At 47.9% G+C, this 27,214-nt stretch overlaps 1 protein-coding gene and 1 long non-coding RNA gene across 2 annotated transcripts; both read right to left on the reverse strand.

The window, feature by feature from the left end:
- Nucleotides 1-3,537: 3,537 nt before the first annotated feature.
- LOC125758493 (uncharacterized) lies at nucleotides 3,538-6,167 on the reverse strand. Its single transcript, XR_007416128.1, has 4 exons — nucleotides 6,026-6,167; nucleotides 3,865-3,928; nucleotides 3,700-3,772; nucleotides 3,538-3,634 (listed from the first exon to the last, which is right to left on the reverse strand). It is a non-coding gene; the product is annotated as an uncharacterized LOC125758493 (long non-coding RNA).
- Nucleotides 6,168-20,153: 13,986 nt separating this feature from the next.
- LOC119395145 (uncharacterized) lies at nucleotides 20,154-20,570 on the reverse strand. The gene has a single exon (XM_037662432.1). It carries the CDS (start codon nucleotides 20,568-20,570, stop codon nucleotides 20,154-20,156), a length of 417 nt encoding a protein of 138 aa, XP_037518360.1.
- Between the last annotated feature and the right edge of the window lie 6,644 nt (nucleotides 20,571-27,214).

The raw sequence follows: 27,214 nt of genomic DNA on the forward strand, positions 1-27,214 counted from the left end.
CTCTTCTTTCCTTCGCTCTTCTTTCTTCGACGCATTCCAGGAGGTTGCGCTCATCGCATGCTTGGATCAGCCAGGTGTGCCACAGCAAGGGAAGCGCAGCCTTCCACTCTTTCGCACTTCGTGCTGCGCGTGCCTCGTGTTTTTTCCGTGCTTCCTTCTGCGGTTTTAATACACCGTCTATATACGTACGGTAAGAAATGCGAACCTTTGCGGAAGGTGTCACATGGAACGTGCTTCTCGGAAATCACGCTCTGGCGCATTGTCATAATTCAAGTGCATGACTGCTTATAGAACGTGACAATTGCTGTGACCGAGGCCAAACGCGCCGCCTTCGCTCATTAGAAGAGGCAGCTAACAAAACATTGGAATATTCGAGGCGACTTGGAGTTAGCATGCACTACAGTAATGATGAACCGCGATTATTGTTAAAATGTGGTTGACCCGTCAATATCAATGAAGACCAGAGGTTTTATAATAGTACCATGATATACGTGTCAGGCAATCCTCTCTTGGTCCAGCTTCTATGCAGTTTAAGCATAGGTTGGCGTCATTATAACACTTTTAACTATTTTTCTGCTGCTCGTGCACTTTCATTGACAGTGTTATTCGTGCTTATCAAACTATAAATATCAAACTTATCAAACTATAAATACCAGCCGTCTATTTGTTACAGGGCTATTTGCGATTTTGTTCACCTTCAAATGTGGGATCAGCAATGGAAACGTGGATACTGACAAAATGTGAGGTTGACAAAGCAGGGAAGCTGCTGAAGGCGTAAAGAAGTGCGCGGAGAATTAACACTGCTCCTCACGGCGTAGAGCATATTCAAAATTGATATACAAACCGTTCGCCATACGCCACGTTTAGTCAGTTTTACGTACTTCTCGCAAAACCCAAAGAAATGTCTGAAATCATCGCTTAATAAGTAGCTGGCTGGTACGTATGTGCATATTATATACGAATGCTGAATGATATAAAGACGCACTAAAAGTAAATGTATGCATACGCAAAAATAAAATAATAGCAAGAGCGCATAACAAGAGCCGCAACGCGGTTTTCTCGAGAGACGCAAATTGTAATGCTTAAACATCTACTTAATTGGATCAAGAGAGGATACTTGTCTGATACACATGGCACAACTCATGATTAGGAATATCTGCCAATCACCTGCTCTTTTCAATTATCGTTTTAGTGGCAGACCACATTTGAACAACACGATGCTTGTGGGCGAAGGTGTGACGTTATGATGCATGCAAGGTCTAAGCCAACTCCAAAGGAAATTGTTTTGTGCTTTTCCTTGCGATGAGGGAAGCGTACATCTCTTGCCACGGACACCGCAACTGTCGTGCTCTAAGCAGACATGTACCAGAATTATTCCAAAGCTCCAGCGTGTGTATTCAGGACAGGGCAGGCCATATCACACCGCCATGAAAGTTCTCACTACTCTGTGTACATATTTGTACGCTGCATAATAAAGCCGCAGAAAGAAGTACAAAAGATTAGGCGTGCATAGAACGAAGCCCTAAAGGAAGAGCCACGCTTCTCTTGCTAGACGACACTTGGCTGGGCCGATCATGCGCGTAGCGAGTGGTCCGAGATGTGTCGCAGGAAGAAGATCGAAAGAAAAAAGAGGCACATACCCTTTGTTAGGCGACACCTGGGTCGGTGGGCCACGGGTATAGAGCGGTCATACTGAGTAGAGCCCCCTGGAAATAATACGTGATCAGCGTCGTGCTCCTCCTTAAGCATAGGTCGGCAAAAAAATTGGAGCTCACTCAGACTCACTCATGAAATATATTTTGCTGTGAGAGCTCACTCGGACTCAGACTCACCAAAAATTTCCTCAACCGGACTCGCTCGCACTCAGACTCACTAAACTTTTTTTCAACCGGACTCACTCAGACTCAAACTCACCAACATATTACTCATCCGGACTCACTCAGACTCAGACTCACGGCTTCACTTGAGTCTGAGTGAGCTTGAGTGAGCCGACTCATGAGTTCGTCGGCGTAAAATTAGCTTTTGCGATCGTGGTGTCAAATCTTTTTAATGTCAATATCTTACATAATAGGTGCTGTACGATACACCTTTTGAGCTTGAACCTTCAAATACGACGTATCATATATAAGATATCATCACCATTATCATATTGTCATATTATCAATCCAGTAAGAACACGTTTATGAAATACGCGGCTCACACGAGATATTTTTATCAAAACCTTCAAATGAAAGAGTTTCTGGGGGAGGTCATGGCACCCCTTTCCTTAACTCACGCCTCCGATCAATAAATACTGAGGTTGGCGCATGAATGCTGGTGTTCTGAGACAAGTGTAAATAGATTTGAGTATAAACAAGAGCAGATATACGGCTGATAGTAATGCTGAAGATGAGTAGATACGATCATAAGTCGGCAAGAAAAGGTGGAGCTCACTCGGACTCACTCAAGAAATATATTTTGTTCTTAGAGCTCACTCGGACTCAGACTCACCAATATTTTCCTCAACTGGACTCACTCGGACTCAGACTCACTAAAATTTTCTTTAACCGGACTCATTCAAACTCAAACTCACCAAAATATTACTCACCCGGACTCACTCAAACTCAGACTCACGGCCCGATCTGAGTCCGAGTGAGTCTGAGTGAGTCGACTCATGAGTGAGTTTGCCGACCTATGTCCTTAAGTACACTAATGTGTGCGGCATACCATAACTGCTGGTACTTTGCACATAAGCAGGACAGCTGAAACCCAGAGGGCAGCCAAAAAGAGGGTGATTGTCAGTCCTTTACTTTTGTTGCTCGGGTTGCGCGTGCTCCCAAGAAAATTTCTGAAGAAAAAAAACATGCACCCTTCGAAAAGAATTCATATATCATTGCTTTATACCTCCAAAGCAGAATACATCAAAGTTTAATGATTTATAGCTTCAGGGACTTGTCTAGCTGATAGAAGACCGCAGGTATTCAAAGCGTTTCTCCTTGTTTTCGCCTGTGGTTGGTACAAATTTACAGGAGCAGGTGGTCAGGATCTGCAGTCAAACCCTCTCTTGCTGCACGCACCATCATGTTTCATCAGTCAATATGTCAGCTGCTGATTCCGCAATCTCCTCGCTGGACAGTCGATCCTAAAAGGAGAGGACCGTTATTTTACACTATTCCAACGGTTACTGCCACTTTGCACACAACTGCCGATAACATGTTATGTGAGACACATACTCCACCCCCTTCCCCCCAAAAAAAGGGTGTTACTTGACCACTACATAAGCGTTCCTCAAATCTACTATCCTGTGCAATACGTTTATCGGAAAACAAAAATCTTATTTGAAAACGCACGTTAATACCAAACGCAATTTACATCTGTTTAGCACAAGAGTCAGCAATACAATAATGTAAGTGACAGTTTAGTAGCAGAAACACGACAGCAGGTGATTAGAAACAGAAACATTACAATTTACATTTTTCAGTGACCATACTTGGCATTTCACGTGGAGCTTGAATATACTCGTTTTCCTTAAGGGGCATATTCCACTTGACGGTTCATAACCTGGGCTGCACCGAACATAAGGCATATCGGCGTCTGGAAGTTTCCAAGCTGCCTGATAGGAGATCATCCCAGCATGCCTTGGGCGGGATGTATGCTGTAAACAGTTCCAACGCAACACATTTAATATGGCGGGAAAAATCATTTGTGTTGTCTACGTACCTTTAAACATTCCGGCTTTGACAGTTAAATCACAATTCATTTTTTCTAACCACAATGACACGTTGCTTGCACCCTAGAACAGAACGAGAATACACAAAAAAAATTATCTCAGTGCCAGAGAACCAACTTTTATCGCCAAGGAACTAAGGACATCGAAAGACATACCAACCACACTGACCATGTCTCCCTTTGAACTCCTACGTTGCACGATTGCTGGCATTCGTGCTATCTGAAAAATCGTTAAGCCACAGCGTATCGCTTATCGCGTAACATATTCTCAGCTGCCCCGTTTCGATAGCGACGCATTTAGACGTAATCGAGCGACGCAGAGCAAATACTGCCGGCAACAATGCGTAAAAGCATGACAATTTATTTTTGTGACTCGACCGAACTCTTACAGCAGCGTAAGCATGAGCATGAATTATCTGAATTTTGAATGCCGTACATTGTGATCTGTATGAGTGGAACTATGGAATGAAGATGACTTCAGCATATATTTGTGGTAAGGTTTCAAGTTAGTTCAAGACGCAGAAGTTTGAAGTCTGACAGAAGCCCGTCTGGTTGGGTTGATACGTGGTGACGTTGAAAACCCGAGGCACTGAGCCGACTAAAGCAAAAAGCACACACACACACATACACACACACACGCACACACACATACAAGCGCCCACACACGCACGCGCACACACGCGAGCACACACACGCACGCGCGCGCACACACGCGAGCACACACGCACGCGCGAGCGCACACACACACGCGCGCGCGCACGAGCACACATGCGAGCAAACACACGCGCACGAGCACACACGCGGGCGCGCACACACACGCACGCACGCTCGAGCAAACACACACACACGCGCGCGAGCACACACACACACGCGCGCACGAGCACACACGCGAGCAAACACACGCGCACGAGCACACACGCGCGCGCACACACACACACACACGCGCACGAGCACACACGCGAGCAAACACACGCGCACACACACACGCGCGCTCGCGCGAGCACACAAACACGCACGCACGCGCGAGCACATACACACACGCGCGCACGAACACACACGCGAGCAAACACACGCGCGCACACGCACGCGCGAGCACACACACACACACACGCGCACGAGCACACACACACATACGTACGCACGCACACACACGGAGTGGTCGGTATCAAGAGCGACTCGAGATAAAGACGTCGTGACAGTCATTTTTCTCTAGCGCGAGCACGTGCCTTCCCCCAGTCGATTGCGTGTCCCCTGAAACGTGCTCAGCCAAAGCACTGGATTTAACCATTTATTTTTTCACGTCATAAATGTCCTTTTGTGTGTGTGTATTAAATGTTTACTTCGGTCGGCGCAGTGCCTCGGGTTCGCTACATTCAGCTACACACGGAAGGATGCTGTGATTTCCTTTAAGAAACTTAAAACTACACTTAAAACGCACTCTTAACGCCATTTCATTGTCTTTCGGGTACTTAAAGCTTTATTCATTTCGGTAGCGCAAGACAATTAAAGACAAGAGAGGACACGTAGACAGGACGGGCGCTAGACATCAACTGACTTTACTGCAAGGAAACACACAAAAACCCGTTGCACAGGCGCGACGCGCTACATCACTGTACGAGGGCTTTTTTTTTTCTTTTAATGTGTCTAATTTTCTTTGCGCTACCGAAATGAACACCAGTGATCACAACCAACTGGCCCGCATTACCGCCTTAAACCCTCACTCGTCCACCTAAAACAACCGCAGCAGAGTTTGAAGCATGGCGAAAAGTTGAATTAGCCGACACGTTGCGTATATAGGCCACGAAATATCATGTACCGGTGACAATGACATGACAAACAGCCCAGACTGCCATTGACATCAGGAGCGAGTTAGTGCGCACGCAGAGCTCGTCTGGGCAAAGCTGATCTGAGGCACTTTGTTTATGCCGCCTACAGTATTTCACACCGTGATTGCAGCCTTCATCGAGCGTGTTGAAGCTACCAAGGCGGCGACAGCAAGAAGGGTTAAACTTCTGTCCTTCATCTCTTATCACATAAACGTGTATGATAACGAATGATCTTAGTCCGATGTTTGATAATATACGCCCAAACACTCATCTTGTAATGTCAAACGCAGAGCAAATACTGCTAATAACAATGCATTACATAAAAGTATGACACGATTTATTTAAAACGTAAAATTATGACACGATTACATAAAAGTATGACACGACCTATCTCGTACAGTAGCGTAAGCATGAGCATGAATTCAGGTAAACACGCGACATAGGTACATATACACAAGCAAATAACGTACTGAAGAGGGAATATTGCTTACCTGCAAATCACATTTACTACTGTCTTCAGGCAACGTAACAACGGATGCAACCCGCTCGACAATTGCCAGTCTCGGGCAAGCGAAGAATCAGCAATGCAGCTCATCGCAACGGCCGCGCAGCCCACTGAACGTGCCCGTTGCAATGCCTCGTGGCTTATTTGTGGCGGATCGCGCACGTTAATGACTGTCCCTGCGTGCTGTATCACTAGTTACACGCCATTCACGTACACAACACGATTAAACCAAGCACGTCAACAAAGCGCGGAGCGTAAAATCTGTTTAAATCGATGAAACAAAGAGCAGCACTGCACAAACGCGACTTCAACAACCGCACAAACCGCCTCGCATTTGAATGCTCTTCCCGGCATACACCTCAAGCTGTGCAAAGCCTAGGAGAGATGACGCCGTCCCTGGTTCGATAACGTTGAAGCGGCGCCTCGAGGACGCCACATTTGTTACTCACTGCGAGCTCATACATCTCTCTACGCGGCCTCTCCACTGGAGCGGCCGTCCCACGTTGTTTTGTGAACTCAACGGCACCTTTTTCTCCCGTGTTGGCGAATTGATGACGGTTAAGCGTGTTTGGTGCTATGTTGCCCGTGACGTTTGCTGCACTTTACGATCCGTTAATTATAACGCGAAAAAAAACCTAGACAACACGACAGCGAAATTCAAATAAATTGCATTGCGAGTCTCGGAAAAATATTTTTCTCGCTCCATGGGATGGTTCTTCGATTGCATCGTCAGTTTAATTTGGTCGGTTGTCGTGTGCTCACTGTACTTTATCTTGTCGCCATATGCGAAGCTTCCCGGAGGCAAATTAATTACTTCTGCGGCTTAAAAGCAAAATAGATATAAGAGCTACTTAATAAGTTCTATAGCAGAAACATTTGACCAACATACGATAGTTTTTCGTTCTTGTGCTTCTGCCGATGTCTGTGCAGATTATGTCACTTCATAAATTACGGGTTTTGGAAGCGGGCTCACCTTATTGAACTCCAGTTTTAGTTCATACCCCACCATCGCTTGCCTCAGTACGCCGCAATGTAAAATCGCTGCTTCTGTGATTTGCTTTTCTGCTGTCAAGACCCGTTCTGTGTGTACATCATCCGCTGTTCAATTGATAAAGCCAGCCTTGAACAAGACAGATCGCGATGTGACACATTGATCAATAAACTTCCACTCCATAGTGTAGGTCCCCTGACGGATGAGTCATTGCGCTTTTATAAGTTACAATCTAAAGGTTACAATGCTCATCGCGGTGCTTTAGCTTTTAACTTGGCACGCTGCTGTCGATGTAACCTTTATGAGAGAGGGAAATGAAGAAAACACAAAGATAAAATTGCTGTAACAGACACGTAACTTATAAATTATAAGTTACATGTCTTTTTATGCTGTCGTAAACGTTACCGTGATTAGAGTGTACGTCCGTTCGTCAGCGCGCGTTATGACCTTGAGCACTATCTTTGTTTGCTTGTTCTTCGAACACCCGGCTTACGTAACTATGCACCTCATGATGCACAAATCAGCCAATGGCCGTGGACTTTGGGTTTATGGCGCGGTCACTTGGTTTCATGCCATCATTTGTCGAGAGAAGAGGGAGCGATTTCTAGCCGACTTTGAGAATTAGTTGTAAATTCCAGGCCACGCGCTGCGCTATGATGTTTTGCTCACACGTTTTCAGGAGCCTCGACTACCGATCGGCAGCGTTTTCTGACCATTTTGAAAAGTATTGCAGGGCCCCTTTAAAGGGAGAGCACTTCTAGGGCTGGCATCCGATGCATAGCGCATCCAGGACGGGACAGAGCAAGAGACACAGACACAGCACTGCGTGTTGCACAGCGCTATGTTGTGTGTGTTACGTGTCTCTTGCTCTGCCCCGTCTTGGATGCGCTATGCATGGGATGCTATGGACAACCAACAAGCCCGCCGTGCAGTTCTAGGGCTGGGCCTGACGGCAGATGAGTGTCCGCGTCGCATGTCACGCAGATACACCCATATAGGGCGTAACTGCCTCGGTCGCGGACGAAGCAGTACCCGCACAGTGAAACGGGGAAAGGTGGCTCGAGCGCGAATAGGGCCTAAAGTCACTGTAGCAGAGGTGGGTGTGGCCACGTGTCCTTTTCCGTGCATCTCTATACTCTACAATTAGCGTAATCACAGGCACCCACACACTATCACAGAACATGACAGGTCATAACTTGAAAATCAAAATATTGCCACCTGCATGTAATGGGTCGAGGGCAAGAGCGGCTCTCGCCCTAGAAAAGAAAGAACGCGCGCTTCTTCTCCGCTCGACAGCCAGCCCCGACGGTCGCGCTTTTCAAGAGCCAGCTACTGGTTGGCCTATTAAAGGGCCCTTGTTCGTCTAAAGCCTCGTGACAAACTGGTGGAGGTGCGGGGTAGCCCTCACGGATGTTGCAGACCCCTCCAGGGAGCCACCCTACCCTACAATCCCAGTGCCAGTCAACACAATCGTGCATCGGGCCAGCCGCCGAATCAGGGGATTGCCTCCGGAAGACACCGATACGGTTCCCACCACTTCGATAGGCATGACCAGCGCTTCTGTGGAAACCGCTCCAACCGGCACGGAAAGAGCAATGGCGAACCGGTATACCTAGCTAGCACAAAGACGATATAAAACTGCTACGGAGCGGATTGGCCAATTCGAAACGAACGTCTTCCAAGGGGTGCTTAAATTCCGTTCATCCGACTGTGTCGGTCGCATTTCTCCGTTAATGTCCGTCCGGTATAACATTTGAAGAGGTTCTACAATTCTGCTTTTAAAAGGACCCAAAAATCTGTTCTTCTAAGGACATACTCACAGACCACCGCAAGCCTTGAAAAGTAGGGAGTGAAACCTTCTACAATCCGCATTGTAAGGCTCATTTTCTTTTTTTTATCCCCCGTCTCCTAATTCACCTCGTTTCCCTTTCTCATTATTCTAGTTTTTTCGTTCCCCTCCCCCGAATATGCACTCTCTTTCTGGTAAATATTCCGGGGAGGAGAACGAGCGGCTGCCGGCAGGTAATGGTGCGGGAGGCACAAGTACAGCGACAATATTTTTATTATCTCAAAAGTGCAAGTACAAGAACGGCCATAAAAAACATGCTAATATCGTGGGACCGGTGCCCACAGCAGGAAAAGTATGTGTGGATATCAGAGCTGCCTGGATTTATACATACTGTAATAAGCTCGTATGCGGACTGTTGTAAGCAAGTGAGATGACTCGAGTAGCAAGGTAGCATGAGCTTACATTTAAGCTCACTGGCTACAAAGGCTTATCTCAAATGTTCGTGCACAGCTGTTTGTTCAAACGCACTAAATGTGCAAAAGCGAAAATCAACAAGAAATCAGTTGCACAAACGTTGCTCCCATAATATATTCCAATTTGATAGAACAGTATTTCAGAACTGAGTAATGAAACAAACTACAGAGCAAATGCAGCAATTGTGATGCAGGTATCAGTTCCCTATGAAAAACTCACAAATAGCGGCAGTGGAAACTTACGTTCAAACACTGCACAAAATAACAATTGCAAAGGTTAAAATCACATGCTTATTTAAGTGAGAAATGCCTAAATGTATGCCCGAGCTACACAAATAATGGTAGTGAAGCCCACGTACTAACCTTTAACGGAAGAAATATTGCACAGCTTGAAATCAGGTACATAGTTAAGCGAGCACGGGCATGGCGTCCACATATATGGCGCGACGATGATTGACCGAAACGGATCGGCTGCCCCGCGGTTCGATTTGTTGTTGACGCCTACACACGCAGACACTCACAGAAGTTCGCAACTGCTTTAAAAAGTTGCGTGACCTTTTGTTTGCTTTAAAGTCTCCAAGTAAAAGAGAAACACTAAAATAGTTTGACATCTATCTGTGTGCATACCAAAAAGCGCGTAACCCCATCAGTAGAGAAGTCATAAGTTAGTTGGCGTAGTGTTTGTTTCTAAGCATCTAGGGCAAGTACCACCTGCAAAAAATTGTACAAAAGAGAACTTTCTTATATGCATTAATACCTTAAATGGGACGGCGGCAAAAGATTAAAACTCGATAACACTGTACGGCGACAGAGAGCGAGCATGTTATAATTAGCCAGGCGCAAGTGACGTGCTAGAGAACTTTCCGATCATTCTACTAGCAGGTGCCGGGCTTACAGAAAAAGGAGGAAGTTAACAAAAAAGGGGGAATATAATCCACAAGTTCCAACGCGCACTTCGAGACAAGGTGTCATCAGGCACTGTGAAAAAAAAATGGGGGACGCTTAAAGGGGTGGTGCCACCATGTTTGTGGCTTGCGCGTTCTTCGCTGTAAGCGTTTCCTATAGCTCCAGGAAGAACGATGCACGCACCAAGATTCATGTATTCTCGCTAAATAATTTAATATCGCCTTTTGACGTGGACAACTTTCGGTTTCGGTTTCTGGGCGCCGAGGTTAGGCAGTGACGTAGAAGTGTAGCAGGCGTGGTCACGTGACCACACAAGGCTGTGACGCACTTAGCCAGAAAACGATCGAAACTCGGCGAGTGATGTAGCAACCGATGCTTTGCCGGTACTATAGTGAACTAGAATATATTCTAGTTCACTACAGCCGGTACGTACGTTGCGGAGGTGGCGGAGGTCGGCAGGTCGCTCACGTCACTACAGCAGATCTGGTGTGACGTCACTACAACTTTCGTTGTCCATCCTACAGATCTACGTCAGTGTTGGCGCGCTAGCGATGGGTTTTGATCGGGAGAATGGGCATTTAGGTACACTTTGGAAGTGAATTAAAATATATTCTAAACGTTTGCTGTGTCCGACCCTTCGTGTGGAGTGTCCTTGCATACAGAGGAAACCGACAACAGGCTTGTTATAGCCTCGAAATTTGATGGCACCACCCCTTTAAGCTCCGCCTTTAAGAGTTGAACGCGATAGCGATATCCGGCCCCATCCTCATCGTGCTCCATTTCGCTTGTAATTACGTTCAGTCGCCCGGTGTCACACATGCACGCACGTACACACACACACACACACACACACACACACACACACACACACACACACACACACACACACACACACACACACACACACACACACACACACACACACACACACACACACACACACACACACACACACACACACACAAACAAACAAACACACACACACACACTCGACATACCTTTAGTAAAGGTAAAGGTTTCCGCCCTCTTCAACGGCACTTCTATTACAACAGTGTATCCACTACGTGCGTGTAAGAGAATGCGAATGCGCACTAATGTGAATGCCCTTTGTAATGGGTGGCATGCTTTAAACCAGCGGAAATTTCGCACGTGATACTTTTTCGAAGTTGCGACGCACGCACTACGTGTTCGTAAGGAAATACGCGCAGTAATGTGTGTGCCTTTTGTAATGGGTGGCCGGCTTTAAACCACCAACTTGTTGTGCATTTCACACGGTGTGACGCCCGATGGCAATATACGCTTGTACCCCGTTTTACTACGATATTACATCTCGTACTGTGACACATGTACGCAGGACGTGTATGTTTGTGAAGCAATATTGTTATTTCAGTGCAGTTCCATGCAACGGAGTGGTTCTGTGTGGTAGAACACCTGCTGGCCACGCAGACGGCCTGGATTCGATTCTCACTCGAACCTAAGATTTGTCATTATTTATTTTTTCTGTCACGGACAAGATGATGATTTTTCGCTCACAACCAGCGACGACGACACCGACGCCGACACCGGAATTTCTGCGGAACGAGCTCTTTAACGCTATTGCGTTAAAGGCTCTCGTCGCGTGCATGTTATACTGTGCAAGAAACGAAGAACTAGTATATTGTCATTATGAAGATTCTCTTATCAACAACTTTGTTGCAGTGAAGCGAGAAAGCACGTGACACATGTGTAACTTCTCCGAGTTGTTTTTTTACGTGGCACACACAACTTAAGCTAATTTACATCTTCAAGCTAGCTCCATCAAGCGGCCAATAAAGATCATATACGGTCAGTTTACTGAAATCAGGTGAATTAATTAAAATAGTTCCGTTCAGGTGCGTTCAAATATAAACGAAAACCATAGCCTACATTTATGTTTGAACAGCTTAATCATTTATTCTGCATGAATTACGCAGTCACGCGCTGCTGAAACATGTCGCACATGTAATTTTTTATGCGAAGCAACACATCTCCTTTTCAACTTTTACGGTTCTCGAAAACAGAGCAACTCAACGAAAACTAACTTACCTTAAAAATGACAGAAGCCTGTGGTTTATATGAAATCCATAAATACAAAGAAATGTAATCGCAAGTCAAGTTGGCCGCGTCCCTCTCTCCAGTATAGAAGAAAGGAAGTTGCGAGAGCACTCCGCACGCAAGACGAGGCGTGCAATTCTCCGCAGGAAATCTACGGGACTAGGCCTAACCGTGAGTCAGCGTAACAGGTGCTCCACAGAAACACACCTGCATTCGGGCCCATAAGTTGCACATGCAGCGAAGTACAGCTTCTTCAAAGCTGCGTCCGTATAGTCTCTACGAGTCAAGACACAAGCAAAAAATAAAGCAAAAGGGAACATAACCGACGCGCGCGACCGCACATGCTAAGTCGACGGGCTTAACTGACATTGCAGAAGCAGAAGCAGCCGCGCGGACTCCTTCAAGTTCTGTGCTAGTGAGTAATTAGGTTAAACTGTTATCGCTGCCAGTAAATTATGTAAAGCTCGCTAGTTAACGAACTTTGAAGCCTCCATTACTGCTGAGGCAATGTGAACGCCACACACCTTTATCTTTTTGCGCGTTACTTCCTTTATCGCAGTGAGAGATGCGTGCGCAGGCTCGAGTTCAAATTTCAGTTCGCGGCGATCCATGCATGTCCGTGCATGCACTGACCAAATGACGTGCGATCTGCTGCTTGGCGAGAAAACGGGTATAAAAATCCGTCTTCTAGCGGGATTTCAAGTTCTTATTGTATCCTTCTTGAAGTTCACTTCTTCAATCCACCTTGCTGACGCCTAAGGAAATATATTCGTAAACAACACAAATTACAAAGAAGGAGGCGCTTGTAAGTGTCTTTAGAAGTCCGCCTTATAGTAAGATCTTCTGTCTTGATTAAATTCGTACTGAAGTTGACTTCTTTAATCTGGCGTGCTGGCGGTTTAGACTATACGTCCCTGAATAAAAGGGATTATGTCTTTTTTGTGCCAGCTGGGTACATTTGAGAGCCAACGGGTCCCGACGACGTTCCATGGAACGGCGCTCGAAGACGTCGAAGATTGGATGGTCGACTTCGAGCCCGTAGCCGCCTTCAACCAATCGGACGACGTGGCAAAACTGGGACGTTTCTATTTGTACCTAGAGGACGGGGTGCGTACGTGGTCCCAAACCGTGAGGAGCAACTGACGTCGTGGCGCGAGTTTTGTCGTAGGCTTCTGGAGACCTACACTAGTGCTGATCGCCAAGAACGAGCGAGACGAGCAACTCAGGCCCGCGTCCTGTTGCCAAACGAAACTGTGACCACATATATCGAAGGCATGACGCGCCTCTTCAGACGAACTGACCCTATAATGGCGGAGGACAACAAGTTGCATCATTTGATGCGCTGGGTCAAGGAGCAGCTTTTTGCCGGCCTCGTGTGGAGCCCTCCAAAGACGGTCGCAGAGTTCTGGTCCGAGGCTGTGACCATGGAAAAAACGTTGCAGCAGCGATCTAACCTGTACGAGAGGCATGTCAATAGCATGTCCGCTGCTGACACTTTCACCGCCACTGGAGCCATCTATGACTGCCTACGAGAACTCATCCGTTCTGTAGTGCTTGAACAACATCTTCACCGCCTGTGGAGTGTGCTAGGAGATATCCGATCGGCAGACGCCAGAGAAGTGCCACGTCGGTTATGAAGAGCTCAAGATGCTTGGGCATGTAGTAAGCGCCAAAGGGGTCCGGCCCGATCCAGACAAGCTTGCCGCTGTGGCCGCATTGCCAGCTCCTGTCTATAAGAAAGCCCTCCGGCGCTTCCTTGTTTTGTGCGCCTACTATCGCAGGTTTATTCACGGCTTTTCGCAGATAGCGGAACCCCTGGCTCGCCTCGCAAGGGACGACACGCCAATTATCTGGGATGATGAGCAACAGGCGGCTTTTGCTGAACTGCGACTGCGCATGCAATCAGCATCCGTTCTCGCTCATTTCGACGATGATGCTGATACAGAGACGCATACTGACGCCAATAACATTGGGCTAGGCGCAGTGCAAGTTCAGCGTCAAGTTGGCGTGGAAAGGGTCATAGCCTACGCCAGCCGTTCACTATTCCGTGCCTAGGCGAAATATTAGACTACCGAGAAAGAGTTCCTCGCAGTCGTTTGGGCGATCACCAAGTTTCGCTCCTACTTTTATGGCCGCCCCTTCAAAGCAGTGACGGACCACCACGCCCTCTGTTGGTTGACAAACATGCGCGACCCTTCAGGACGACTAGCACGGTGGAGCTTGCGGCTACAGAATTTGACGTCACCATCGTTTATAAGTCTGGCCGTAAGCATGAAGACGCCGACACACTGTCGCGCGCGCCCATTGATCTTGTCAGCCAGGGAGCAGAGGACGATGACTGTTTCCTGGGCGTCATCAGCTCGTCGGACTTGAGCAGTCGGCAGCGAGATGACTCAGAGATTCGACCGACCATCGATCATTTAGAGGGCCGCGGCACAGCCATACCACACCATCTGTCCCGCTCGTTGACGTCGTTCTGTCTGGGAGACGGCTTTGCTGTATAAGAATAACGCCCGTTCGAACGACGGTACTTACCTCCTGGTGGTTCCCAGAGACATGCGCGACGACGTCCTCTTCGCTTGTCATGACGAACCCACATCTGGCCACCTAGGCTTCTCAAGAACACTTGTCAGAGTAAGCGAGAGGCACTATTGGCGCGGATTTTCGACGAGCGTCAAACAGTACATTAAAGGCTGTCGTGAATGCCAGCGCCGAAAGAAACCATCTGTTAAGCCGGCTCGCTTACTTCAGCCAATTGAGGCACCTTCCACGCCCTTCGACCAAGTCGGCATGGACATTCTCGGACCATCTCCCCTGTCTGCTGACCGCAAGAAATGGATGATCGTTGCGACTGACTACTTAACACGCTACGCTGAGACGCAGGCGATCCGACGAGCCACGGCTTCCGAGGTAGCGCAATTCTTCACGCGCCCCATCGCGTTGCGTCACAGTGCTCCGTCCAGTGTAATAACAGACAGAGGGACAGCATTCATGGTGCAGATTAGGCAGGAGGTTTTTGAACTAAGCAACACCAGACACCGAATAACGACCGCGTACCATCCTCAGACCACCGGGCTTACCGAACGACTGAATAAGACGCTCGCAGACATGATTGCAATGTACACCGACGTCCAGCACAAAACATGGGACCAGATCTTGCGATACGTGACCTTCGCGTATAACACCGCCGTGCAAGAGACCACGCGATTCACACCATTTCAGCTTCTCTACGGCCGCGAAGTGCAGATGATGCTTGACTCTATGCTGCCGTGTCAAGACGCCGACGAGTTAGGAACTGACGCAGAGGAACTTGCAGAGCGTACCAAGCAAGCTCGGCAGCTCGCGAGACCGCACATCGACCACCAGCAGTAGACAGACGAACGACACTACAACAACCGCCACAGGGAAGTGTCCCACAACTCCGTAGACCAAGTTTGGGTGTGGACGCCCGTTCGCCGCCGTGGCCTCAGTGAAAAGTTTCTGAGCCCGTATTTTGGCCCGTATAAAGTGCCACGCCGCGTCAGTGGCGTGAACTAGGAAGTGGTTCCGGACAAGGCATCACAGGCACGGACCAGGACACAACTGAGCCTGGACGTAGTTCTTGTTGTGGGCATGAAACCGTACATTGCGCGTTCGTAGCTGTTATATAGGGGCGAAGCACCTTAGGGTCTAGGCTTGTCCGTTGTGTGGTGTCCGTGCTCACGACACAGTACCGTGTAAAATCCCCTAAAAAGGTTAATAATAGACTAATATCAATCATAATTGTGACAGAACAATATGAAGCACCTAGAAGCACAAACCCTTTATACTAGTCGGCGATTTCAGTGTAGACATTATGGGCCTTAGGACCTATATTCCATTTCAAAAGCTGTTGGCAGCGTTGTGGAAGGTACGGGCGCTCTCAGCCAATCATGACAGAGCGCACTTCATAAGTGTGTTCCTACGCGGATGTCGCGTCCGTTGATTCCACCGGTGGCCCCGTATGTATGGAAGTAGGTGTACTGTAATAACTAGCAGATGGCGCTTGGTACGTTTTTGATTTGTTTTGATCTGTTTTGCTTACTTACGGACGGCACGACCAGCGTTGCAATGAAACTGGCCCGACCTTCTCTATTTATCGTCACCCGGTTCCTATGAGTTCTTGGTGCGTTATGTTTTTTTAATTGTTTATGCACCGTGTATAAGAATATTGTCGCGGGCGAAACAAGACAGAGAACCAGGAGCCGACGTCTGCCCCAGAACCAGAGCAGCAAAAACGTTCTCTTCTTCTTCACACCCAAACATGTATGTGCCACAGTGGGATGGTATGTGTTATTACCCCCTCTCCCAAAGAAGCATCGTCTCAATGCTGTACATGAGGGCAAAAGAAAAGTGAAGAAGGATACTATACAAGCGAAATAAATGTGTCGTAACACAAAAGAACGTAGTCTGCTGCTGTCAAACTATGAGTCAAATAACAGCAAAGAACAAAACGAAAAAGAGAAAACAAGGGGACACGCGCTAAGGCGTCAATGAAGTCAATGGCACTCCACAGTCGAGTCACAGCGGGAAAAGTACGGTTTCAGCCTGGAAACATGGATGACTTCAGTTTGTGGAAGGCGACGGGAACGTCTCAAGGTGCCTTCTGGAAGAACCTCATAAGTAACGTCGCTGAGACGTCGTACAACCTTGTAAGGTCCGAAGTAGCGGCGCAGAAGCTTTTCTGAACGGCCGCGCTGTCTGATGGGGGTCCACACCCAGACTTCATCACCAGGATTGAAAGTAACTTCTCGGTGACGAAGATTGTAGCGGCGTGCGTCTGCAGTTTGGCGACTCTGAATACGGCGTCGCGCGAGTTGACGGGCCTCCTCGGCGCGTTGAGCGAACATCGCAGCATCCGTGTAAAACATTCCTAGGTTGTCGGGGAGGAGCATGGCGTCGAGCATTGTGGTGACCTCTCGACCGTAGACTAAGCGAAAAGGGGTGAAACCGGTACTTTCTTGAACTGCAGTATTATACGCAAAAGTGACGTAAGGAAGGATATCGTCCCAGTTCTTGTGGTCAATGGCTACATACATTGACAGCATGTCTGCAATCGTCTTGTTCAGTCGTTCAGTCAGCCCGTTTGTTTGCGGGTGATAGGCCGTTGTTTTGCGATGTTCCGTGCCACTTAACCTCAAGACTTCTTGCAGCATCTCTGCGGTGAAAGCTGTCCCACGATCAGTGATGACGACAGCTGGCGCTCCGTGAAGGAGGACGACGCTGTTAACGAAAAAATGGGCGACGTCTGCTGCGGTAGCTTTTGGAAGTGCCTTTGTTTCGCAGTACCGTGTTAAGTAATCGGTAGCGACCACAATCCACCGATTTCCAGACGAAGACGTGGGGAATGATCCCAGCAAGTCCATGCCAATCTGATGAAAAGGCGCCTTCGGTGTGGCTATTGGGTGTAGAAGTCCCGCTGGTCGTATAGGTGGAGTCTTACGTCGTTGGCAGTCGCGACACGTGCGAACGTAGTGCTTCACAGTCTTCGCGAGACGTGGCCAGTAGTAGGAGCGGCGAATCCGTTGCAACGTGCGCGTATAGCCAAGGTGTCCAGACGATGGTTCATCGTGACAAGCACGTAAAATGTCGTCACGAAGCGTTGTTGGCGCAACTAGCAGGTGTGTAGCTTGCGTATGGTCAAAGTTCTTCTTATAAAGGACTCCATCCCGGAAACAAAAGGAGGCTACCGAGCGTGCGAAACTTCGAGGAGGTTGGGATGTGCGCCCTTCCAGGTAGTCAATGAGCGAGCTGAGCTCTGAGTCGTCACGCTGTTGCTGAGCCAAGCTGGTTGCTGACACGGCGGAAAGAAAAGTGTCGTCGTCTTCAAGGTCAGTGTTGGCATTTCCAATTGGCGCACGTGAAAGACAGTCAGCGTCGGTGTGTTTCCGCCCAGACTTGTGTACGATGGTGACGTCGAATTCTTGTAGCCGAGGGCTCCATCGTGCGAGACGACCTGAGGGATCCTTGAGATTCGCGAGCCAACAAAGAGAATGGTGGTCGCTAACTACCCTGAATGGGTGGCCGTACAAGTATGGTCGAAACTTTGTTATGGCCCAGACAACAGCTAGGCATTCTTTTTCTGTAGCAGAATAGTTTTTCTCAGCAGGTGATAAGGTTCTGCTCGCATAAGCAATCACGCGCTCTACGCCATTATGCCACTGAACTAATACGGCGCCTAGACCGACGTTGCTGGCGTCTGTGTGTAACTCTGTGTCAGCGTTTTCGTCAAAATGACCCAGTACAGGTGGAGCCTAGAGATGGTTTCGGAGGGTGTCGAAGGCATGGCGCTGATCCTGACCCCAAACAAACGGGACGCCGTCTTTTGTAAGGTGATTGAGGGGTTCAGCGATCTTCGAAAAATTTTTGACGAAACGCCTGTAGTACGCACAGAGCCCGAGAAATCGGCGTAGGTCGCGCTTATTTGTGGGCACGGGAAATGCGGCAACGGCGCTGGTTTTCTCGGGGTCGGGGCGGATGCCGGCATGACTCATAACGTGGCCAAGGAATTTCAGTTCTTCGTATCCAAAATGGCACTTCTCAGGTTTGAGAGAAAGCCCAGCTGTTCTAATTGCCTGAAGGACCGTCTGCAGGCGCTGGACGTGTTGTTCAAACGTATCGGCGAAGACCACCACGTCGTCAAGGTAAACGAGACACGACTTCCATTTGAGCCCTGTGAGAACCGAATCCATCATCCTTTGAAAAGTAGCTGGCGCTGAGCATAGACCGAAAGGCAGGACCTTAAACTCGTAGAGGCCGTCAGGAGTAATAAAAGCCGTCTTTTCGCGGTCGCGCTCGTCAACTGCGATTTGCCAGTAGCCACTACGTAAATCCATGGAGGAAAAATATCTGGCATTGCGTATACGGTCCAAGGAGTCATCTATTCGGGGCAGAGGATAAACGTCTTTTTTTGTGACCTTGTTCAATTTCCGATAATCGACGCAAAAGCGCAACGTACCATCCTTCTTCTTTACTAACACAACTGGTGAAGCCCAGGGACTGGTCGATAGCTGGATGACGTCGTCTTTAAGCATCTGCTGAACTTGGTCACGTATAGCGTCTTGTTCCTTTTGCGACAACCGATAGGCATGTTGTCGAATGGGTCGTTCGGTGGGTTCGGTGATAATACGATGCTGAGCAAGCGGTGTCTGTTTAACCTTCGGCGTTGTAGCGAAGCAGTCTTGAAATGAGCCGAGCATACGCAAAAGGCTTTCTCGTTGTGCTAAGGGTAGACCTTGGCTTACGTCGAGAGTGCTCGTGAAGTCCTCGGTAGAATGGTCGCCAGACGAAAGTGAAGCCAATGCTGACGAACCCTGGGCGTCGGCAATTTCCTCAATGTATGCAATGGCGGCGCGTCTGGCAAGATGACGATATTCGTCGCTGAAGTTCGTGGCCAGCAGGTGAGCTCGTCTGTTGCTAGGCTGAATGATTCCTCGGGCAATGCAGATTTGTCGTGAAAGAAGGAAAGACAAATTTGCCTCCGCAATTACAGCGTTGGACACGTCCTGTCCCAATTCCACAGTCACAAAGAGACTGCTTCGAGGCGGCAGAGTCACAGAATCATCGGCAACACGTAACGCTGTCTTCGGTAGTTCCGTGCTCTCAGTGGCAGCAGGAAAAGGTTCCTCGAATGATACAAGTATGTGTTAATATTTACTTCAGTCACTGAATCACTTATCGAACGAATGATTGAATCAATCAATCTGAAGCTTTATTTTCACTTCTCAGTGTGACTTGCTTGATTCCTTGTCATAATATCAGACAGTTCTGTGTTTTCATTTTGGCTACTCTCACTGCGTTAGTACTCAATGATTCTGACCTCTACGCACACATGTAATGATAGACGTGACCTTGTTACAAGAGCTCACATGTCATGGTCCTCATCACAACTTAAATCTGAACTGCTCATTGTTTCGTCCTCCAGGGCGATTACGACAGCTGCAATAGTGTCAACAACATCATCGATGAAGTGGTCCAGTTTTGTCATTACATCTTCCTGAGCGATAACATGCTCCACATATCTCTTCCACTTCTCAGCGGTTACTTGCTTAATTCCTTGCAATAGTAGAGTGTGAACGTCTTGAAGCTTAAACGTCTTGTTTGCCGCTGCTACGAAGCCCTTCACGTCATTCCAAACAAGCTCTATGGGGTTAAGCTGGCAGTGGTAGGGAGGTAGGCGCACAACGAGGTGACCAGCAGCCTCAGCGATGCAGTCCACATGGTATCGGTCCCCGCTTGCGTGTACGTTGTCGACAAGCTTCATGAGCTCCGCCTTCACCATGTCGCTGCTCCACGGAACACCTTTTTCGGAAAGCCAGGCCTGTACGTCCTTTTTTAGGGGCGAAGCTCCATAAGGCGGCACCCGTTCGTCCCTCGTAGTCGTAGTCGTAGTCGTAGTAGTCGTAGTCGTAGTGCGTAACCAGTCTTACGCTTTCACCTCCAAGGTGGTGCCGGTGGGAGATTTTTCCTGTGCGTTGTTGAACAATAAAAAATTCGCAGCGTTAGCTAAAAGCCGACTTCTTCTGTCTCTCATTCCCATTAGCAGCCATTCTTTACCTCCAAGGTAGTGCCTGGTGAGATTTCTCCTGTGCGTGATTGAACAATAAAAATTTTGTTCAAAACGCCGTTGATTGATGAAATAAACCAACGAAAGACGCCAGATGTTTTGTAAAAGCAAAACGAAAGAACGCCAGATGTTTCTAAAGCAAAACGAAAAGACGCCAGCTGCTTAACGAAAGACGCCAGATGTTTTCTAAAGCAATGGTTTTCTAAACAATGAAAATTCACAGCGTACATGTAAAGTTAAAGTGAGCAGCAAGGCGTCATAACTCATCGAACCTTTAGTAGAAACGCGCCCGATCTCACGTCGGTGATGATGTACTGGGCAGAATTCACGGAAGATTCACGGTTTACCGATGAACCTCCGCAGCTTCGCCCACTCATCATCATTCACTCCGTGGATATGCTGTGATTTTATGCGACTTATACGCAGCACTTTTTTCTGCTTCACAGAATGATAAGGTGCGTTATCCATGACTATAACACTGCCAGCTGGTAGTAGTGGAAGCAGCTTCTGAGAGAACCACTTTTCGTAGTCGTCCCCGTTCATTTCCTCGTGGTAGTCGCCTGAGCTTCATTTAGCCTGGAAGACTTTCGCTGCGCCTTCAACGAAACCATGTTTGCTACCGCAGTGCGTGACAATCAGTCTACCTCCTTTGCCACTGAGGTTTCGCAGACCAGTCGAAAACCAGATCGATGGGCTTCGTACATAGACTGGACAGTGCCGTCTATCCACACCCGACTACGCGTATGACCAGCGTTGACCCACGTTTCGTCGGTGAAAAAAATTGCCCTACCCTGGCGTCGCAACTCCGCTATTTGGCGCAGGTGCCGGCGGCGACTCTGGACAATGTGCGTCGCTTCTATGACAAGGGCGTTCCGAGCGTGTTCTTGTACCTGAAGCCAAGCTTTTTTCAGCATCATCTGCATCGTCGTCGTGGACACGGTCGGTATCGTCTCGTCTTCTTTGAAACGCTGCACCACTTTGGCGATAGTTGGAATTTCGCCTTTCTCAAAAAAGCCGTGCACCACTCTTCGCAAGACGCTGAGGTCAAAATCGTCCAGCTTTTTTTCCCGATCACGGCCTTTCCCACAAGAACGCTTCTTCGGTGGTAGAACTTCGCCGGCGTCTTCCATCTCCCTTTTCCCCCGATACAACGTTCGCTCGCTCACCTGGGTCAGTTTCGCGGTCCTCTTGATAAGTGCATCCACACTTGCACTGTCCCCGCATTCGACACGAAGCCCTTCAAAAACATTTAAAGCTATCTGCTTCGCCAGCTTGGGAAAACCGCGCACATTCGAAGGATGGCTCGCTGGTTGCACAGCTTGAGAGGCATCTTGCACAGACACAACCAACTCGGGCGACGCCATGATTCCGAAAGGCGGCGCATCACCACCTCACAACAAGCCTCCGCAGAGATGCGTCCATGCGGGCTTCCTCTTTTAATTGCACTAATGATAAAAACACTCTGCACGCTTTGAGAAAGTGAATGCTAACAATATTTTCAATTTGTACGGGTGTAGCTTGCGAAATATAACTGCATTGCTAAAATATTTCAGGGACTATTTCCTGTGCCCCTACATCCCTGACTGGACGAGAGAGCTCTACCTTTGGCTGCACTGCCAACAGCTTGTGAAACAGACTATAGAGGGTTTCACTGTTTACTAACACAGGCCCTGGACCGCTTCCGGTTTCCTGGGCTGGCGTAGGCTAGCACGATTATCGGGGAACAAAAGCCTTGGCGAGTATCCCGTAGAGTTTCAACACTTTTCTCCCTGTGTCTAGCAAAATATTTGAATTAAATATTCTTCTAAGCTACACACAACACTAAAAGAGTTGGTCTTTAACTATAAGCGCCTTTCTTTTATGTGAAACTGGAAAAAGAGTATTCCCTCACTCTGACAAATCTTAAAAAAACGCTTTACGCTTCGGTGTTGCAGAATAATAAATGAGGTGACCGGAAGTTTATTGGGGTACGCCACGTGCTCCTGCTATCGCAATCTTGAAACCGTCTATAGACCTTATGCAAATTCTGCTGCCATCTAGTGGCCGCCGTGCGCATTTCCGCCATGTTGAAGGCAAAGCGCGCTCCGCATATGCACACACAGAGCGTACGTATCGACGAGTGGCGGCTGATAGGAAAAGCAGTGCCGACATATTTTCGTGTGTCGTGTTGCTGAGATTGAGGAAATTGAGATGTTGAAATAAGGTTTGCAGGAAACTAGCCTCCATATGTTATCATAGATTTCCTTGCGGCCGACGAGAAGCGGCAGATCATTTCGTTGCTCCGGCTACGGCTTACGACTAACGCGGCGTTTACGTTCGCCGTTTTAATAGATGCGGCATGTGACAGCATCGGCACTCATCAGATAACATTCTTTCGAGTCCTGCCGGAACGAGATGGTTTTCGCGTCGCGTACTTGCATGCCCAGACAAACCGGCTTCGTGTACGAGCTCCAAAGCTGCATCACGGCTACTCGCGCATGCCTGCGCAGTTGTTGACACCATTACTTTGCTTATCACATTGCGATAACAGTTACATGTTAGATAGCTCGTGGGCGTCATCGATTCTTAGCGAAAGGACCGATTGCGTTGGAGTGTTGTTCGTAGTTGTTTTCGATTGTGAAGTTTAACAAGGTAGCGTAATGCGCATTTTTCAAGCATTTCATGTGCTTACTGCCAAATTCAGAGGGGCCGCCCATATGGCCTGACCCCCCCCCCCCCCCGACTACTTCATTTTTATTTATACCCCAAAAAGAGCCCATATCAGGTTCTCCCAGCTGACGCTGATCCCTCTTCGGAAACATCCTGTGTCTACCCCTGTGTGCTATATAGATGTTAACCGATGCTTGTGTATGGCACTTTTCATATGAAACTGGAAAACATGCTGTTCTGGGAAATGTGTTATATTCGACCGTGAGTGCGCTACCGTTAGTTACGCCCTGAGGTGGTTAAATCCCAAGCGTTAATTCGGCGACGCAAAACTGCCTTGCTGCAACGGGTTTAAAGTGTAAGGCGCCAGTAGGCCACGAAAGCGACGATATGTGAACGCGAATATTCTTGGCGGATCGTGTTATTTACGAGTACATGTCGGAAAGATATTCGATAAATACCAGCGAATCGGCGCCTACTTCTTAGAACAACTAATTCTTTTCATTTTCTTAAACTTCGTTGAAGCGCGGCAAAGGACACGGACACCAGAAAGAAACGTACGACGACACACAGCGCTAAAGGTCCATTCGATTCACCCTGCACTACCTGAACTGGTTCATGGAGGTGATGTCTTAGTGCCACCGTCGTGTAGGGAACGTTTCAGAAAGTGCAGCAGCAAGGAGATGCCGAAACGAATACGAGAGTACAGATGTCGTGCAAGCCCTCTGTTACGGTCGGCTGTCTCGCGAATTGTGGAGGTTGTGATTCGTAAAAGTCGCCGCCGCATACACTGCCTGGCATTTCAAACTACCGGAAAAAGTTCATTGGCGTATTTGTAGGGCGCCGTTAAAATAGCCACGAATGCAGTCGGCTGCGTCGTCTGCTGCGGTTCCAGCCATTTTGTGCTGCACGGACTCTAACTTGCAGCAAATGTTTCTGGTGTGCGTGTCCTTTGCCGCGCTACAACGAAGTTCAAGAAACTGACCCACTACCAACAAGTCAACGTATCCACCCTTATTGACGCTTTTCATGTTCACTTTTCACGTGCGTGAAAAGCGGACCTTTCTTATATCTTAACCGTGCGGTAATTCTATGCAAAACATGCACCGGTGCACTACAGCAGCGAAATATTTCTTGTTTCAAAAATAACAAACAGGACGACGTTTTATTTAAAATACGATGCACAATACATTAAGTCGACGTAGGCTGTCCCTTATCAAATACGCTTTTAAATGGGTCAACAACGCTTTCTTAACGTCATCGCTGTGTCCAGCCGCGTAGCGCTAATGCCTCCTCCCAACCATCCTACATTACACGCATGGTATTCCGATAGCTAACAACGCTTCATTCGCTACACTGAAAACAGACAAAATTCATAACCAAACGCAAAGCTTTATTCTCAACGACGACAGGTTTACATGTGACTCGGTGACAAACTTGTACCTTCTCGTTGCGAGGCAGTTCTTCACACGTAATAATTGTCAACGTAAAAACTATGAAATGCCGGTAACGTGTACAGGATCGTCTGACGTTTTTATGCCCCGATTGCCGACTACCAAAGCAGATACGAGCAAGAAGTTATATTGGCCGCGAGATCGAGCAGAGTCGCCGCCTGGCGGCTACTGGCTGAAGCGCACCTAGTGTGGATTGCTCCCTGCGTCGTCTACTAGCTACGTCGTGTTTGCATGTGCGCGTACGTCCTGCACGTTCTCAAAGGGCGGTTTGTTCTGTTATGTTAGCGCGACTTTAACTGCTCATACGTATACCTAACGTGGTGTACAGAAGCAAATCGGCTGGCTCGGCTGCATGCGCATTGTAATAAGATCAGTGAGTGCGACTTTCGAGAGGGCTGTGTATTGGTGTCGTACCCTTCGTTCGCCAGAATCATTTCAGTGTTGGTGCCGCTTTCTGGTTCAAGCACGTCGTAAAGTGCGCTTGGCATGATCCCAAACATAAGGACCATTAAATAGTGTGTGAATGCCGCGTTTTAGCGACTCGGTGGTAAACGAAAGCGAGCCTCATGAACTTTAGCGTTGTTGTTAGGTGTATAACTGCGGCACTGTAGTTCATGATGAGCTTTAGTTGTGCTTAAGATGTCCTTATATTCTACGGTCGTGGTCCCACTACAGCGAAATATTTCTATCAAGTGAAGCCTGACACTTCGGTACTCAAACTGTCTCCTAAAAAAAAAGACAATGGAATGACACGGCAGTGATAAAACGGAGTTCCCGCGCGCAATTTTAACTTTAGGCGAAATTTATGCAGAAACACACGTGTGCTTAGATTTAGGTACGCTTTGAAGAATCCAGATGCTTAAAATTAATCCCGACGGCGTGCCTTACATTTTTGTCGTATAATGCCACGCAAAACCTCATCCTTATTTTTACATTATCTTGAGCGTTTGTGTGGAGTTGTTATAAATTGATGGAAGGCAGCGGACATGATTAGTTCGAGAAAAAAAAAACCTTTATTCCATAAAATAACCGGACCTCTGTTGCATCGCTGTTGTGCACGTAATCAATCGATGAAAACTCCGTGCTAAACACTCTTACATGCGTATGCGTATTCGCGCGAACAGTGCTATTGAACTCATTGCACAGGAATATGGGCCGGTATAAAAATGAAGAAGAAGTAAACACTTAAGTAGTTCAGGCGTGCCACAGCAGTGCGTAGTACACAGAACACAAGGTAAACACGTACAGAGAAAAGAACAAAAAACGTCGTATAGCGCGTAAGCGCAGACTGTCACCCAGGGCGAGCATAACTTTCATCGGCAGATCGCGCTTCTCTCACTAGTAATAGTAACGCTGGATGATCTTCGTGCATCGATTCAACAATGAAGAGCGTATATATTACCAGTAAGCTGCAATCAACGCATTTTATTCGCCGACAATCGGCTCAAACCGCGCACAACGAAGCGCCGCTGTGTGCATTTATATATGCGCTGCCGACCGCCTCTCCACACTAACGTGGCGACGGTGCTGCCTCCTATAGGTCGATCTCGCGGCGAATAGCAGCGACAGCAACGCGATTCGGACCCAAGCCTCTAACATGGCGCCGAAACGGTAGCTTCGTCAAACCTCCGACAGATGGCAGCAATTTTGCATAAGGTCTATAACGTTGTCGTCAACGCTCAGTGTCCGCGCTCATGGTGGTCAGAAAACTGTTGCTATAGTGGAAACATATGTGTGTATGTGAATAAAAAAAGGTTTACAATAGACGAACTACAATCATAATTGTGACGAAACAATATGAAGCAGCTACAAGCACAAACCCTTTATACTTGTCGGCGACTTCAACGTACACTTATGGACCTTAAGACCGAGCTTTGTCGTCGACTCTTCATGTCCCGTTATGTCACTCAATTTATATTATATAGGGCAACGCTCGGGTAACATATGTGAGACACAAAAAAAGGTTGAACAGTACACTAATATCCATCATAATTGTGACAGAACAATAGAAACTCCTACAAGCACAAACCCTTTATTTATACTAGTCGGCGACTACAACGTAGGCATTAGAGAGTTTTAGTGCTGGGTTCCCGCGGGCTTGGGGGCGCGCGGGCCCTTGCGCTCTTTTGTATTCTCGGTGGATGCGGCTGGGAGTACAAAGGAACGCAAGAGCGTGCGTACGCAGGTGGCTTGGGGTCCCCAGCACTAAAACTCTCTATTATGGACCTTAGGACCTAGCTTCGCCCACTCGTCATCATT

Source organism: Rhipicephalus sanguineus, chromosome 5, assembly GCF_013339695.2.
Source record: "Rhipicephalus sanguineus isolate Rsan-2018 chromosome 5, BIME_Rsan_1.4, whole genome shotgun sequence".
Lineage (NCBI taxonomy): Eukaryota > Metazoa > Arthropoda > Arachnida > Ixodida > Ixodidae > Rhipicephalus > Rhipicephalus sanguineus.